We start from the raw sequence: 17,077 nt of genomic DNA, 5'->3' as shown, positions 1-17,077 counted from the left end.
AACTCTAATGTAAGCCTGATGTTATCCAAACATCAAGTAGTGGTATATAAAAAAAAAGGTTTCGTTTCACTGCAAATAACAGGTTAAACCTCATTTAAGCTTACTATAGTGGGTACTTTTGGGTAGTAAAACCCGGAGCCCACTCTGTCCCCTATCTAATATTTGATTATTTAGGCTAGTAGAAGTCGGTAAATTACATAAGTACATATTATAAATAGAGAAAAGTTAAAATATATAAATGTGCGTGAGCAGAAGCCTAAGAGCCAAGTTTTAACTTATCAAAGAACTCATACTGAACCTGTATTGAAGAAAAGAATTGTAGACTACGAGACTAACTAGAGGTAGCCAACCTGTATAGAATCTACTTCAACACTTTGCTCGACTGTCAACAAGGGGGAAAAAAACACAACCCAAGGCTTCTCCCTGTAAACAAAAACACATTATTGTGACAATTGATTGAATCTACCTCAACATTGCTCGACTTCAACAAGAAAAAAAACACAACCAAGGACTTCCCTGTAACAAAAACATTATTGTAGACAACTGGATTGAATCTACCTCAACATTGGCTCGACTTCAAACAAGAAAAAACACACTCAAGGCATCCCTATGTAACAAAACATTATTGTAGACAACCTGATTTGAATCTACCTCACCCATTGCTCGACTTCAACAAGAAAAGCTTCTATCTCATCCATATAGGCCTTCCCTGTAATACAAAACATTATTGTAGACCAAACTGGATTGAATCCTACCTCAACACATTTGGCTCTCGACTTCCAACAAGAAAAGAAACTACACCAAGGGCTTTCCCCTGTACAAAACGCCCACCTTTTATTGGTAACTGAACCAACAACACCTGCGTTTGGTTATTTATATTAAAAATTTGGTATTATTTTTCAACATACCGTGTTACTAAGTTTGCAGGAAACTATCTGAATTGACCCGTTCGAAGACGAACCGCAGTCTAGGTCGGTTTAAGGTTAGGCCTATTAAACCTTATTAAAGTATTCCAATATTTTGTTGTATCTCTATCAATATGCTTTTATATTTACAGGTTATTTTCCTACTAATCGAAACCATAATATGTACCCAGTAGTAAATGACAAAAAACTCTATGCAAAATGATTAATTATTTCTCCTACTATACTCGTAATAAGGCTAGAAAGATGTAATTTATTCTGTTCTGTCTGTATGCACGATATGATATCTTAAGAATTAACTGAATCTATATCACTTCAAAATAGAGTACGAAAGCTTTAGTTCTACCAATGAAAAAAAAAATATTTTCGGTTTATGTTTGCATGATAACTCCATGTTATTCAGGTCAAGCGTTTAGTGCCCACATTTGTTAATCTGGTCTAATGGGGAAGAAAGATGAAACGTGGTGGGGGCGTGAGGGAGTTTTAGGAATAGACGGCAAGTCTACATGAGTGATGCGCCTAGAAAGGGCCGTCCACTAAAGCCCTGGGACGTCTCAGCTTGTGCAGTCCAGCAAGGCCCTCACGGGAAGACCAGGCCCTGTTGTGATCCCTCTCCAAGGAATCAGCCGAGTCAAAGAGGTGCCGAGCTTGCGCCAGCAGCCAGCTGGTTGAACCACACAGGGCCGGTGTAAGTGATGGATGGCCTTACGATTGAGGTGTAAAGGAGCATCTTGGTGAAGGTGGTAAACGGTGAAGAGCGGCGAAGACCTTGGAGCAAGAGACATAAAAAAACGTCCGACCAGTCCGGATCCTGCGGCTTGCAACAACGTTTGTCTTAGAGCCGCCTGGTCAGCCACCATCCCGCGATACCTTGTTGACGTAGTTCACCGGAGTCGTCACCCTAATAACCGCACCATAGTCCTTCCAGGTGAAGCACGGACTCACATTTTACTTTGTACTTGCTAATCATGATCCTTATCATAAAACCAATGATTTGTTGACTTTAAATTTTTTCCGGAAAATTTATTTCTAAATAGGCAAGAATGTATAGGCATAATTGAAGCCTATCAGTATTACTCTTAAGGTGGTACATCTTCTCTTTTATCTGCCGGGGGATGTAAAAAATTCTATTCCTGTGATCGAACATTGTCTATCAGTCCTCCATGACATCTCAAAAACGAAGTGTGCTATATAACTTTTTTGTGCAAATCGAAGGGACACGTGGTGTGGCGTATTGCTATTGCCACACAGTAACTGTGTTCCAACCACATTATTAAGTGTCCCCATATAAAGAAAATATTTGTTTACAGTTATCTTTAGCGTAATAAACAGATTTATGTGCACTTACATTATAGATAATATGTATAACTCACGTTAACTACTTTATTACTCTACTCACGATACATAATGATCATTCTAAACCTAGCAATCCTTAGGTTGCCTGTGTAAATTACGGGGTTAATGCGAACGTCTTAGTAAAACAAGTGTTATTTGCGAAGTTTCAGCATGTGAATTTAAGTATCGAACTTGACCTAAAACACGAACGAACCAATTTTTAATTAAGTGTAGCACGCAATTGTAGTTATACGTGTAATTAAGCCAAAGTTATAGGTTTTGTTTACACATAACAATGGTAAATGTTCTAAATCCAACATCTATTCAAGTCACGTGAGTGAGCGCAGTACACGCCAAGATAGCTTGCTCACAAGATAGTTTTTTTCAGATAACACTATAATCTTGTTTTTCCCCGAATATTTCAACCTCTGTGGAGAATCTGTAGTGTGACTTGTTAAAAACTTATACGACAAAAAAACCGAAATTACTCTACAGCTATCAATGTTATTGGGACCAGTGGTAGTAATTGGTTAAACTTCAGCCAATCACGGCACAGTTTCCGCCCTCTTCCTATACAATCGGATATGTATTACTGAAAGTTTCAGGCAAAAAATACTAAAACATTGCTCAGATCAGTGAGTTCCATATATTGCAATAATGTAACTGTGGGTAACAGTGTTTGGAAGCTGTGTGAATCTGAAATTTAGATCAGAATCATACACCGGTTTCGTAGACCTAAAAGCTATCACCTATCACTCTAATTATCGTCTTTACATTTTCATAGTTTAAAACTGTCCGTGCTTAACTGGTTTCATTTTTAACCTAATAAATAATGTTTACCTTAAGAGGTGTCTATAGTAGCGGCCATGTCGACTTTCACCCCATAAGAGCGATGTTAAACCTTAAGCACTTTTACAACCTTATATGAGATGTCTCATTTTATTTAATGCGTCCAAACGCATTTTTATTTTTCGATAGTTTTATTTATTATTCAAGGAAAGATTTCATTCATTTTATTACTTCACCATTTCAAAAATGATAAACTTTACAAAATTAAAATAAAAACTGAAACTCGTTTGGATGCTTATTAATAAGATTCTCAATATTTGATACCTGCCATAACGCTACGATAAAAAAATAAGGGCCCCAAAGGTCCGCGAGGCCTAACATTAATCAAATGGAAAGAACTCGAGGTCGTTCCATTCTTAGGAATATATTTCTGGTTTAAGAAGCAGTTTTATAAAAGAGGCTTCAGGATCTAGTGGGTGAGGTTTTGACTAAATGTTTTATTAATTATCGGCCTCATCTTGTTTTAAATTGTAAAAAACACATAGAAATTATCATTTAAATTATTAATTTTAGGTTCACATTTTAAATTTGGTAGTGAGAACGCAGTTGAAACTATAAAGACTTTATCAACATTCCAATGTAGACGATCTGAAACTGTTTATTTGGTAGTGAGAAAAACGCAATGCCTAACCTGAAGGGAGAATTATTTTGCCATGTATTAAATGTAAGCATATTATATTCATTTATAAAATTTTTCAATTCTCGTAAGTTCAAGAAACTTTTCATGAGACCGATTTTCATTCCTAGTATTTACACATAAATTATAGGTATCATTGTTTATAACTGAGCTAATACATACCATGCCCAAAGCTGTCCCAGAAGCAGCCACCAGTAGAGGTTTCTTGTAGCCAAAGTTCCTGACAGCAACAGGACTGATGAAAGCAGATCCTGTCATGAAGACTCCGACTACTATAGAACAAGTGCTGGTGGAAATGTCTGTGCCGGTCATCTTGAAGATCAGCTCCGCGTAAAAGAAGACGATAGACATACCAGAGACCTGCTGAAGAGTAAGGAGTCCACAGCAGATAAGGAGACCACGGCGGTTACCTCGGGACGCAAACAACTTTCTCATGGAACCTGACTCTGTCTGGCTCTGGTGGATTGAGCTCTGCAACAAACATTTATAGCTTCACGTTAACTTAATAAATCCCTCATTCTCAGCTACAGATAACACATACGCAATTAAGATAGATTTTATGTACAAATACAACCTATTGCAATTACCCTCATCGTAGCAACTATCAAAGATTTCTGCGTAACTTTTCCTTCACACAAACCCCATAACTGAAAATCATCCCCTGTTTAAAAGTTTGTGTATGTGCTATATAACGCGGCTTGTGGAAACGAAAAACTGCCCCCAAACAAGTTGAAACATGTTACAAAAATTGATCTTATAAATATCTCAGCTGAGATCTGTCCAGTACTAGTTTGGTACGCTATTCGTTTCAGAATAGCGGCCGTTCAAACTTTAAGAACTTCCTTTCATTACAAACCCAGAAATTCTCAGTCGTAATTGGGGGCAATACTCCAGGGGTCAGAAGAAAAGAGTCTGGATGGGTAAACCGAAGGCTCAGATGAAGAGCTGAGTCAATATAATATAAGTTGAGACTAAACAAACACTCGGTATCAACTCAGCCCAGACCAAGAATAGAATATGAGGAATATACTGGGATTTCTCTAGCAGCAGAGGATGGATTACTCTAAAGAAACGAAGGTACCGCTTTGATTTCTGTAGCGGTGGAAGTAATAGAGGCACTCGGATTGCTCTAGCACAGGATTGCTGTATCGCAGGGCCAATGATTCCAGTGGGTTTTCTTTAGCGGAGGATAAGATAGAAGCTACGCTAGTATACGACAGGTTAGGAACAAAGGAACGTCAGTAATAGCGGAAAGCGAAAAATATCTAGATCATGGGGAAAAAGTGCTAAAGGGAAATCCTACCTAAGGGAAACTGTCACTAGTTCACAGGCTGAGTTAGGAGCGGAGAGGATTAAGTACGGGGACGAATAAGAGTCGTTACAAAATCTACGGATAAAACAAAGGTGTCCTGGAAATATTTTGTAGTTAAAATTTTTTTCGAGATATTGATTACATGTAAATGCCATAAGATTTATTTTCAAGTACTGACAATAAAAATTATGAAACACGCTCAAAAATTGTTTATTTGGCTAGCTTGGTGCACCATTCTTTCCATTATGAGGGCCGTTCAAAGTTTATAAAAAGTCACAACTCTGAGGTATGAAGATATAGGGAAAAATAGGTGTTCTGGAATACTTATAACATTTCATAGACTTGTCACTATAAACATTAATGTTTTGTATTTCGAACTATTTTTGAGATATTGAGTACATAGGCAATAAATAGCATGAGGATAGATTAATAACATTTCAGGTATCACAAAATCTACCTATGTCGTCTGAATCGGAAGGAGTATTTCAATTAAGATCACATCAGTTTCACTAATGCATTGGTCGTCTTGAGGACAAAATGAAATGTTTACTACCTGTATGATCTGAAGTTCTTTGTCAGCGTAAGAGTCAGACCTGTTCTTCCTGAGCCAGACCAGGGTCTCTCTTGCTCGGGTTACTTCATGTTTGATTACCAGTGAGTGAGGGGAGTCAGGCAGATAAAAAAAAACAGCAGAAAGAAAAGTAAACACATCCCGAGCATCATATAATGGAGGGCGGCGTAACTAACAAATGGCCCGATAGAGTACACCAGGAGACTGCCGGAGCAGAAGGCGATGTGACCTTGAGTGTTCAAGAACCCTCTAACTGCGTCCTGTAACAAATTGAACATTGAACAAATACAGGGCGTTTCAACAATAACCATCGTATTTAAGCAACTAGGTCATTTTTTAATGCCAAACCACGATTCTGGAATTAACAAAAAATACAAAACCTTTAACACTTTTACTCCTTGTCTTATATTTTCTATGTATATATTATGCACAGTTTAGATTCAGTAAACCCATCATCAGTTACAGTAGCATTTTAAGCTATAATATAAAAAATAACAAATAACCGAACTAAGTTCACACGTTTTTGCGGGAGATGGTGGTACAACAGGCTGGCCGCTACACCCAGAAAACAGCTCGAATCATTCCAACACAGGACTGTTCGTTTCTTATCTGGAACCCCTTGGTTTCTTCTGAACACTGTCACGATGCGCACTTTTGGCATCCCGACGCTGGGCGACTACATCAAAGCGCAAGTAGATAATTTATATTTCGGAAAATATGAAACACATATGAAATTAGGTTTTTCGAGACTTGTTTGCTTATAGTTATGCATTAAAACAAAACAAAAAAAAAAACAGAACAGAACTTGAAAATTATATTTCTCTTTTGATTCTCTTAACCTTTTATACTATAACAATACATACGTGATATGTGTATTCCCTGTTGAAAATTTCGTACGTCTCCATCATAATTATTACATCATAAATACTTTCACTAAGAAAGCTACGCCCTTCGATTGTGAGAATTGCGTATTTAAGAAAAAACTGGAACATTTTCCCGGAAAACTTTAGAAATAGGATTAATAATGATAATTTATCTTTCACAGTAAAATTTCAAACCGGCATTAAACAAACAGCTGTTGACATTTTTAAACCTTCCAGAGGTCATTCTGTAAAATATTAAGTCCATCAGTAGTGGAATGCAGCTAACAGAGACAAAGTTACCAGATAACTTTTATTCCAGATTTTGGTAATGAATAATAAAAACAACTTGACCTGGTCTTCCTGTGAGGGCCCCGCTGCACTTCACGACCTGAGACGCCCCAGGGCATTGCTCGTCGACCCTCCCTAGGCGCTTCACTCATCTAATCTTGGCGTCTATCCTCAAATTCCGCCGACCACGTTCATCTTCTTCATTGACCATCTACTTGTTATCGACTTGACTCCATCACCTACACTTCGGCATTGTGCCATTCATTCCCCAGCGTTAAAGTGTATGATGTAATACACTGATGCTTTGCACTCCAGCAGTCATTGGGACATTTGTTTCAAAAACTGCGCTGAGGGGAACCAACTAGTCTTCCACGGTTCAGTTCAAGCTCTCTTAATTTGTAACATTTATTTGCTGTAATGCAACTTTAGAGACCGATATGGGATTTTCGCAACTTTAGACACCAGTGAAACGTAGTTTGGACAGATTTTGAAATAAGAATAGGCCTATATGTTAATCAGACACCTTAAGAATGTCTGTGTAAAATTTCAGTAGAATCGGTTGAGTAGTTTACGCGTGAAAGCATAACAAACAAACTTACTTTCGCATTTATAATATTAGTTAGGATGTAGTTCTTAGGAAACAATTCAGTCCAAAAGGATGTGCTTTCTTAGTACACCTGAAGACCTGTCATGGGAACGAACAGCTGTGTAGGTTACCTCTGATATCTCTGCGATGTAGACAGGCACGACTGTGAACGCTATCCCATTGCTGACGCCGGGCCATGGCCCTTCCGATGGACAGCAAGGAGACGCTGCTGACCACAGTGAGCAAGAGGTACGAGCCGGACATGAACCCCATTCCTAGGCCCAGGGTGCCCTTCCGCCCGAGTCCTGTCCAGTACGGCGCCGCACACCGAGGGTCCCAGGATCATGCCCAGGGACAGAGCTGAGGCGACAGTGCTGCCCTCGCCGTCTGACAGCTCCAACTTCATTAGCACTGGAGAGGACCATGCGTACGTAGTGCCACAGATAATATATGCCAGGTTCACTGTAACATTAGGCCAATCTGGCTAATGTTTTAAATCTACAAACATAGAGCAACGATGGGCCAGCTATACATTATTTGAATAGGATAACCAGTATAAATACAACAATTAGAATACTACTTTTTAGACTGACCCGATTACATAAGCCGCCCCTAAATGCTTTATTGAATGTTTTATTCACTAAACGAGTAGCCAAATTACCTTACACAAAACTAATAAACATTTAAACGTTTTGTTTAAACAAATAAAACCCCGTGGATATAACAATAGGAGCATTAAACTCCTTACTCTTGATTATAGATAATGATTTATAGGCATTGTTATGTTTTTTAAGAACAGCATTCCATGGGTGAGCTAATAAAAAAGAAGTTGCATATCGCACAAATACCCTTCTTTCGATATGTTGTAACTACTCGAATATTGCGTGAAACAAGAACTTCATGACATGTAGAATTTTACTTAACGTGGGCCTCCCAGTTCCCTCAATGTGCCGCTTTTCTTGTGCAATACAAAGCACACAGACTAAGACAGCCAATATTTAAATGTTTAGTGACTCTCAAACTAAAAATAATTTATCGACTTTGAAGAATCTTTTTAATACATTACACCGAATGAAACTAAAATACAAGCAACTGATAAACCTGCCAAATCTGACTTACAGACTAACATGATGTTTACTTCATTAAAGTAAAAATTAAAGAAATAGCTGTTAAAGTTTTTGGCAGAGTATTATCCGCTGTCCATGTAACATCTGACTTAAGACCATTATTATTATCTGAGCTCGTTATCAGTATCTTTATCTAATATCACGATTTACATTTTAAAGTGAACAGAATATTACCCTTTCCTTCCAATATTTACAAGTACTTTGCTATTGCAGAAACGTGAATTTTTGAAGAAAGGCAAGAAACATAGTAAACCCAGCACCATACCCATTTACTTATTTTTATGGTAGATAGTGAACTTACAGATAGCAACACTAAAGTAAAGGCGAGTTCGTGAGGGCCTAGACTCCATGTTCGAATCCGCGGCCAAGCTGCCAGTATCTAAAAACGTGTTGTGAGAGTCTCCCATTTCCTAGAATATATTTTGTGAACATAGAAGCTAAAAAGACACACACACGAAAGATAAACTGAGATAACAAGATAACGTATATCAGAAGACAACAGTAATGAAACTAAACCCTATTGTGTATTCTGTCTGGATATTAGAGAAGCGCCGCTCTCCTTTTGTGTAAAAATTACTATTATCACAGTTTTTAAAGCAACTTCATCCATTCTCACCAGCTCAAGGTTTCGAGTACGTGGCTGTTCCATGAGAGAGGATTAACCTACACTCTAAGTGCTGTGGCCAAATTAACAAATTGTCTATGTATTTTAGTAGATGGAAGTCTGGTATGGTAAATAAGACGTTATATGTTTGCAAACCTAAATGTTAAATGGCGAAATAAAAACTGAGGAATTAATAAATAAATTTAGTATTAACAAACGTAAGTCCCAAGATATGGAAAACTAACAATCAGGAGAAAATGGAATTCGCTCTGTCGAGGAATTAAATAACTTCCTGTCAATAGTCCCGGAATTAATTTTGATTACCTGCACACGTTACAATTTTGCTTAGTATTTTGGACAATTTTAACGATTTATTGAAAGAGTGAAAAGCTTCGAGCCGTACGAGCAGAACTGAAGGTGTTTGAAGTCAAAATTGTATCTACAGTAAGACATTAAGGAGGAGGAGATGGATACTTTTTTAAATATAGGACCAAAATGTACCTGAAATTTAATTGTTAAACAACACCGCAAGCTGCATTGTTAAAACTAATAAACTAATGAACCTAAATTTAGTAATGTATTATTAATAGGTGAGTAAATAATTCGTATTGATGGTAAAACGAGTTCAGGGACAAGAGCTATATTAGACCTTTGCCCAGAGGGTAAAATAAAGAATATTTTAAATAAATTGTTGACGTACGCTAAAGCAAGTTTCAATTAAACTATTTCAATTTAGTAGTATGCGGGCCGAGCGGGTTAGAAAGGTGACTATGGACAGCTTGCTGCTCTGCGTGACACGGCCGAACTGTTGTTTACCACAAAACCCCCCTCTTTCATAATGCCACGGCCGCTGTTTTGCTAAAATTACATTGATAAGATCGGACATAACAAAGCAAGCTCTCTTTGACTTTAATAACAAGTAGACTTATTGATGTGCAATAATTTTGGTATAGCTTTTCTTGAGGCAAAGCGTTGGCTGAAGACTTGTCATCTTGTTAGGGATGGAAGACATCTGAACAGAAGAGGTAGTAGCTATCAGCTGAAGATTGTTCTCGGATTGCTTTGCTGCAATTCTTAATCAAGAGAGAAATTTTGACATTGGCAGTTATAATGTGGCAATGAAAGCAATGTTTCCTTCTGTAATAGTAATTTTTTTTGTCTTGTATGATAAAGTTAAGAAGATTTGGGAAAACAATAAATAAAAATAAAGGCAAGAAAGGGGTTTTCTTCTTGTGCTGCCCAGACCATTAAAAAGAAAAGGGCCTAACCATTAGTGAGCCAAAAAAAAAAAAATCGAACTTGTTCAATAATTTCTTTATAAACGTTGCTCAAAATGGGTTGACTCCTCAGACACCGTTAATCGTATTTACTTGGAGTCGTACCACTTCTTCGTCATTTTTATCGCCTGTCTCCAAGAGAGAGATATAAGATATAAATCAGGTCCCTTAAACGAAAGACATCTTCAGGTTATGATAACATATGATCTAAACTGCTGAAGAAGTGTTGGGAATTCCTAATCAATCCACTTGTCCAGTTAATAATTTTGTCTTTTGAAAATGGAGTTTTCCCAAATGTTTTAAAAGTGTCCTATCACAAAGCCCTTGCAAATAAAAGGAGAAGTGGATGACCTTGACAACTTTAGACTAATTTTTATTGCATCAATGTTTTCTTAAGTTGTTGAAAAATTAATTCTTATTAGATTCTAGTTTTGTTCTACAATCGGTTTTGGATTCCTCTAAGGTGGGTCAACTGGCATTGCGATGTTCCTACTTTTGGATAATGTGATTAATACTCTGGATAAAATAAAAACTGTTTCATGTGTCTTTTTATATACGGAAGGCAGGAGTTCCCTGGGTTCCTTGGATGTTTTTGTAATATTTAAACACTTAAGAAACTCTTATCTTCTTCTAACAGCGTTACTGTGCTCTGATTTTCCCCTTAACTTACGCTGTGGGAATCTGGAATCGGAAAGAACTAATTGTAAATGTATTGCTACCTTACAAAAGAAGCAATTGCGGATTATTGCTGGATATTCGTCAAATAAATTACTCAAAACTCCCCTACTTATTTCCCCTGTATTTATATATTTTACACATTTTTTTAACAGAACCGTAGTACTTTTTTAGTTTCTCATCTAAATCTAAATACAGTCTTAGAGACAAAAACTAAATATCCCTGTCCACAACGCACCTTTTTTTATCACATTAACAATTCTTCAGTATTATTCAATAACGCTTTTCCTGACCTTCTAAGAACAGACTTAGACCTAGATAGTGTTAAAAGAAAGCTTGAGGTAATTTTACTGAATACATTTTTTATTATGTGCAGGACTATATCATGAATAAGCATGGACTATGTTAGTTATTAATAAATTAAATATTATATTTAAATGGTTATTTTGACGCAAGAAAATGCATGTATTTATGATTCATGTCAAAGGATATTTGACTTTGATTTAATTGGCAGTTACATCCCTTATTAATGCACAATATTGACAGGATCAGAGATACGATATTGGTCGTTTGTCGAATGAAAACATATTAAAGCGATTAATTACATTTAAATTTTATAATCAGAATAAACTCTAGAGATTTACACACTCCAATAAGCGGCAGCCACATGATTAGCTTAGAGTGATCGTTAATATTTTCAGTATTTATGGCTGCCAAAAATTCGTTTATACCGCTCAGTATTTACATATTGAACGGTGCAGTATTTTAACGTGTACATATGAAGGGTTGTTGGACGAATAGTGTGTGATTGCCAATTGGTTGGGTATTAATGGCTACCGTGTTTAATTATATTTATATGTCAATGTTAAAAATTATTGTCGTTACAGAGATTCTACACTAACCAATGAGCGCCCGGGTACGTGACTGGCTATAATAACTGTCGTAGACTGGTTTGGTCTTTGTTGCTACCCAAACAATTTATATTCCTCGATGCTGCATAGTATTGCAAGAATATGCGATATGGTATGTTACCTTTTAGTGGAAGGGATCGTCATTTGTATAAATACATTTAGTTATAGATAACATTGAATTATATTTATACATTACTAGCAACCCAGTCCGGCTTAGCACCGGTCGAATAAAATAATTATATTTTTATATTCAATCATAAAAATTATAGATTTTTGTCTTCAAGATTCTGGTGTTGATCAGAACCTTAATATAACATTTCAAAATAATACAATGTACTACATAATCTGGGTAATAATAACCAACCGCCCTACCAATAAAATGGCCTTATGACATTATACCAATTTATAATCACTTATTTAAACATTAGACTATTATTACTAGAAATAACTACAAAATATCTTTATACACAATATTTACAAACAGTTCTTTTCTTGGGTAATGCAAATAGGTATTCATGGAAGTTAACCGTGAAAGGGCAACATATACCATGAAAAAAAACACTGAATGATTAAATCTAATCCTGCAATATTAAATATTCGACCCTGTGAATTATGAAATTCACATGAAATTGCAGCCGCTTAAATTGGAATGGTAAGTCTGTATGGATTAAAGGAGTCCGAGGAATCAAAACAACTTCTCCAGCTCCACATCCAATCAGTATTGTGAATGCTATTAGGTTTTTTAAGATTTTAACAGTAATCACGGGTAATATTCCATTATTTAGAGGGATTAAGGTTATGTAGGTAGCAAAATGACGGGACACCCTACTTCCAACACTAAATTATGCGTATATATCCCAGAAGGAAAATAAACTGCCTCACCATGATCTATCACAGTGTCTACAGAGTAGTACGTTTTGCATCTGTTAATAAATGTTTGAATGACTCAAACTGTTTATTTTGTCCACTTGTTCGTTTATAGATGTAGTGCAGTCATTTGAAGCATTGTTGGTCCGAATTTTTTTACTGTGAACCGAATTGCATAAAATTTTGGAATTAGGTTCATCTTACCCTTAACTTCAAAAGTGAAAATGATTTGAACTCCGCAACCACCCTGGGGGTGGTTGCCACCCCTTCTCGGGAGTGAATTTATTTTTTTCAAAATAAACCTCGGATATCGATAGAAGGCCTTAATTTTAAGCAAAAAATCATCTATAACGTTTTTCGAAAAATCCAATAATTTTCAAGTTATTGGCAATTGAAAATTCGCAATTGTTACACGTTTTTTCATCGGTTTTTTTGCAAATATCTCTCCAAAAATATACGTTTTATCGAAAATTTTATAAGGAACACAATTGTAGCAGGTAAAACAATGAACAATTTTGTTTTTTATAAAGTATTCTAAGTGCAATATTAAGCTAGATATTAAAAATCAAAGCCGTTTTTTATTTTGTCTGAAATTTAATCGATGTGGTCAATGCCATCTAGCGGCGAGCAGATGCATTTTAGGCATTCTAATAAAAAAGAGTTTTATAGTGCTTGAAATAAGCTTTAAAATGAGCACTATTAAAAGTCTTTTGCACGTAAAATAAGTGAGCTGTATTGCAAAATAAGAGGAGCATCTAATGTTTTTTCTTTTAAATCAATGGGTTTCATAAGTGCCATTTCCACCAAAATTAAAATTAATCGTATTCCACCTAGAATCAACTTTATTATGAAGAGTTTAATAGATTGTATCAATTTGGCTGCTTCAGGACACATAATTTTAAAAAAGTCACGATTAAAAAAAATTTCAAATTTTTAAAAAACCACCTTTTTTATAATATCTCAAAAATGACGACACATACGAATAAAAGTGTAGGTATGAAAAATGTAGGTATATTTCTGACAAATAATTTGGATTTTTTGATTTTTCTGTAAAACAAAAATTGACGGAAATATGATTGTTTAAAGAGCGCGTGGCAGCGCAATCACAGCCTCTCTTAAGCCCTTTAACCCTTCACCGTTTGAGAAAAAGGTTTTTTTACTATATATTGCAATGAAGGATGTTGTAGCTCTCTTAATTAACTTTACAATGGTTTTTTTATAAATTGTGATAGAATGAAAATTGAAGGAGTTATGGTCAAAAAACTTATCATATTTTTTTCTACTTAGTAACTGAAAATTTGGGACTGTGAATATTTGGAGCAATGTGAAAGTACGCAGTATAATAGAGACCCAAAACTATTGTAATGTGTATATATATACATAATATGGCTCATATATTTTGGAAAACGTAGGCATGAAATACATACCAACTTTCTTATATGTATATATAATAACACATTTGAGTAAATTTTGTATAATTTGTAAATATTTTATCCAATAAATGGCAATTTTTTACTCTAAATTAAATTATTTTTAAATAATATGTAATCATATATATTTACTGTTTTAATTTAGGGGTAGTTTTAAGGGTAGAAAAGCTTAAGAATATGATAATCATTTTCGAGAGTGTGGAATAATATTTAAATCCTTTTCATTTTATAAAAAAAAATTTTAATAATTTTTTTATCAAGAGGTAGTTTTCAAGGGTTGAAAGGGGGTTAAAAATTTGATAATTATTATAGAAAATATAAAATATTACTAACTCTATACTTACATCTTTTTATATCATACCAAAGTATTTTTTTGTGATTTTTTTCAATTTAGGGGTTGTTTGCAAGGGTTGTAAGATGTTCAAGGGGTTGAAAATGATTTTAATATGAGGTAATTGTGTTGTAAAACACTTTAAAATTTCATCACTTACTATTAAACATGTTTTCTAGCGATAAAATGGCTCAATGTCGATTTTTCCATTAAGGGGTTGTTTACACCCCTTAAAAATAATAGGCGGAGTTCAGATCATTTTCACTTTTGAAGTTAAGGGTAAGATGAGCCTAATTCCAAAATTTCATGCAAATCGGTTCACAGTAAAAAAATTCGGAGGTAAGACCGTATTTTTCGCTTCAATGACTGCACTAATGATAGAATTGCTCTCCCTGAGCCAAGCTATAGTCTTACAACTATGTTATTAATTTCGAGATATACTTTGTCGAGCAATTCTTGAATATATCTTTTATTTTTTGAAGTTCTTACTGTTTTCACATATGATGGCCAGACGTATGGTCGTTGTAGTGACGCATTAATCTCAGCTCACGTTCCTCTTGTCACTACAGGCCAGATTTGACGAAATTAACCTGAGAACAAAACAATATCCGCCGATAGGTAAATTTATGTTTCGAAAATCATGCATTGTCTTATAATAATAACCGCTTTGTTAAATACTATTTGGTCGTATTGCATTTCATCTGACATTAACTTTCATCGCCTAGATAAAATAAAATTTCTTCTCCCATATTTTTCTTGAAATCTATTCCACAGAACAACAGAGTTGAATACTTGACAAAACGCTACTAAAATAGCAAATACCTCATTGACCTAGTTGAACTTTAAACTTTAAAAAACAGCTTCCAAATAATGTATTTTCCCAATGAGAGTCATGCTCCATGAGACCCATAGCTTTACAAGCTGCGTGATAGGTATTATATAAAAGTAACATCTTGTATAGCCAGTAAAAGAAGTTGGAAGTAGAAACATTCGCTGTTAATAGGAATGAACCTCTTAAACCCTAGCAAGAGCATCTGTCTTTTTATACAAAGATTCTTATTCAAAGAAATACAGTACCTTGCATTCTATACTTGAAGGTTTCGGCAGTTTGATTCTATGTATAATGTTTGGAAAACTTTGATCGTATGTCAATGTTTTTTTGCAAAATCATCTTCAGCACACAACTTGAATAAGGGCTTTTATACGTAATACCTATTTACCGAAACTATTTGCTTAAAGAGTAATTTGGCATAATCGTTACGTATCTTAGTGCACTGGCATGGATACTTTATTTATATAAATAGCTTCGGAAATTCTAATAAAAGTTTAAAAGAGAAAAAATTGTTATTGTGGGTTAGTTTTTGAAGATAATTATATGCCACCGCCAACTTTTTGGTAGACCTTTGTGAAATATACAGTTTCGCGGTACACTATTTTGTATACGCCCGTATTAACCCTTTGCACTCTCCTTGCCTGCATTGCAGTCAATGGCGGATTCCCAAAGAGCTCTGAATTATTTTATTGCTTGCTGTCCTCTGCACTCTCCTATCCAGCATTGCAGGCGGCCATGGTTTCCTCCACAGCTGGGATCTAGATGCTCCAGTGACGCTATTACAACTATTATTTATTTTTGCCAGTCATTCCACAGCCTGACATTTAAGGGTTATTTAAAGTTTAAATACACAAAGGTTACAAAAAATTTCTATCAATATTGTTTTTTTTTTGTATTATATTTGTAATGTAATCAATTTTCCTTGTGTATCTTGGTTGTATTATATTTTACCGTGAAATAATTTTAAACTACCATAAACAAATATGTTAGGTTATAAGGAAAAACAGTGTTTACATTTGTTTAAATGTATATTTTGTTTAGTAAATTAGATATATTATGGTTTTAAAACTTAATTACAAATCTATAAATAACAGAAAAAACATATAAAAACAACATTTATATTAAAATAAAAGACTTATAGATAACATATAAAATGAACAGATGTGCAGAAATAGTTTAAATGGCAGTTTTGACAATAAAATGAACATATAAAAGTAAAAAATTATTTACTTATAATATATATAATTAAAAGGCCCCTTAGTCACTGATAAGCCAGCTGTGTTGCAAGCGTTGCGTCATTGTTTCCATTACATTGTTTTGAACCCCAACATCTGACCGGCCATTAATAGTTATCAATACTGTCCCTTGTTACTATTTTTATGCTGAGTTATGACAAAATAGGTCTATAAACACAAGTAAATTAAGTAAACTTGACAATATGTATCTAGCAAGAAAGAAACTGTCAAAATAAATGTTAATATTTCAATTTAAAAAATATTTTTGGCTATTGAAAACAGCTAAATTTTGTTAATTGGTTAGTTTTATTTCAGTTTAACATGACTTGAAATACGTAGATACACTACAACTAATTACACAAAAATTAAATATAATGAGTCATGCGTTGACTGCAATGCTGGATAGGAGAGTGGGGAAGAGAAA

General features: G+C 35.0%; 1 protein-coding gene across 2 annotated transcripts; it reads right to left on the bottom strand.

The window, feature by feature from the left end:
• Positions 1 to 3,887: 3,887 nt before the first annotated feature.
• LOC124374613 lies at positions 3,888 to 9,002 on the bottom strand. Of its 2 annotated transcripts, none has more exons than XR_006923586.1 (4): positions 8,793 to 8,992; positions 7,496 to 7,862; positions 5,610 to 5,887; positions 3,888 to 4,215 (listed from the first exon to the last, which is right to left on the bottom strand). XR_006923586.1 is itself a non-coding variant. In XM_046832799.1 (4 exons), the coding sequence occupies exons 1-2, from the start codon at positions 8,896 to 8,898 to the stop codon at positions 7,537 to 7,539; spliced, it is 396 nt and encodes a 131-aa protein (XP_046688755.1). In that variant the 5' UTR covers positions 8,899 to 9,002; the 3' UTR covers positions 3,888 to 4,215; positions 5,610 to 5,887; positions 7,496 to 7,536. The 2 variants fall into 2 exon arrangements, 1 of the variants encoding a protein (XP_046688755.1); XM_046832799.1 differs by having other exon boundaries at positions 7,496 to 7,826; positions 8,793 to 9,002.
• Between the last annotated feature and the right edge of the window lie 8,075 nt (positions 9,003 to 17,077).

This window comes from Homalodisca vitripennis, unplaced genomic scaffold (assembly GCF_021130785.1).
Source record: "Homalodisca vitripennis isolate AUS2020 unplaced genomic scaffold, UT_GWSS_2.1 ScUCBcl_9311;HRSCAF=17762, whole genome shotgun sequence".
Classification (NCBI taxonomy): domain Eukaryota; kingdom Metazoa; phylum Arthropoda; class Insecta; order Hemiptera; family Cicadellidae; genus Homalodisca; species Homalodisca vitripennis.
The sequence above is the reverse complement of the archived record's forward strand: the minus strand, read 5'-3'. Positions and strand labels throughout refer to the sequence as shown.

Excerpts from the sequence above, each read along its gene's own strand:
- LOC124374613 (XM_046832799.1), bottom strand. The coding sequence starts at position 8,898 with ATGGGAGACTCTCACAACACGTTTTTAGATACTGGCAGCTTGGCCGCG. Across the intron at positions 7,827-8,792 it reads TTACTTTAGTGTTGCTATCT|TGAACCTGGCATATATTATC; the intron begins GTAAGTTCACTA and ends CTAATGTTACAG.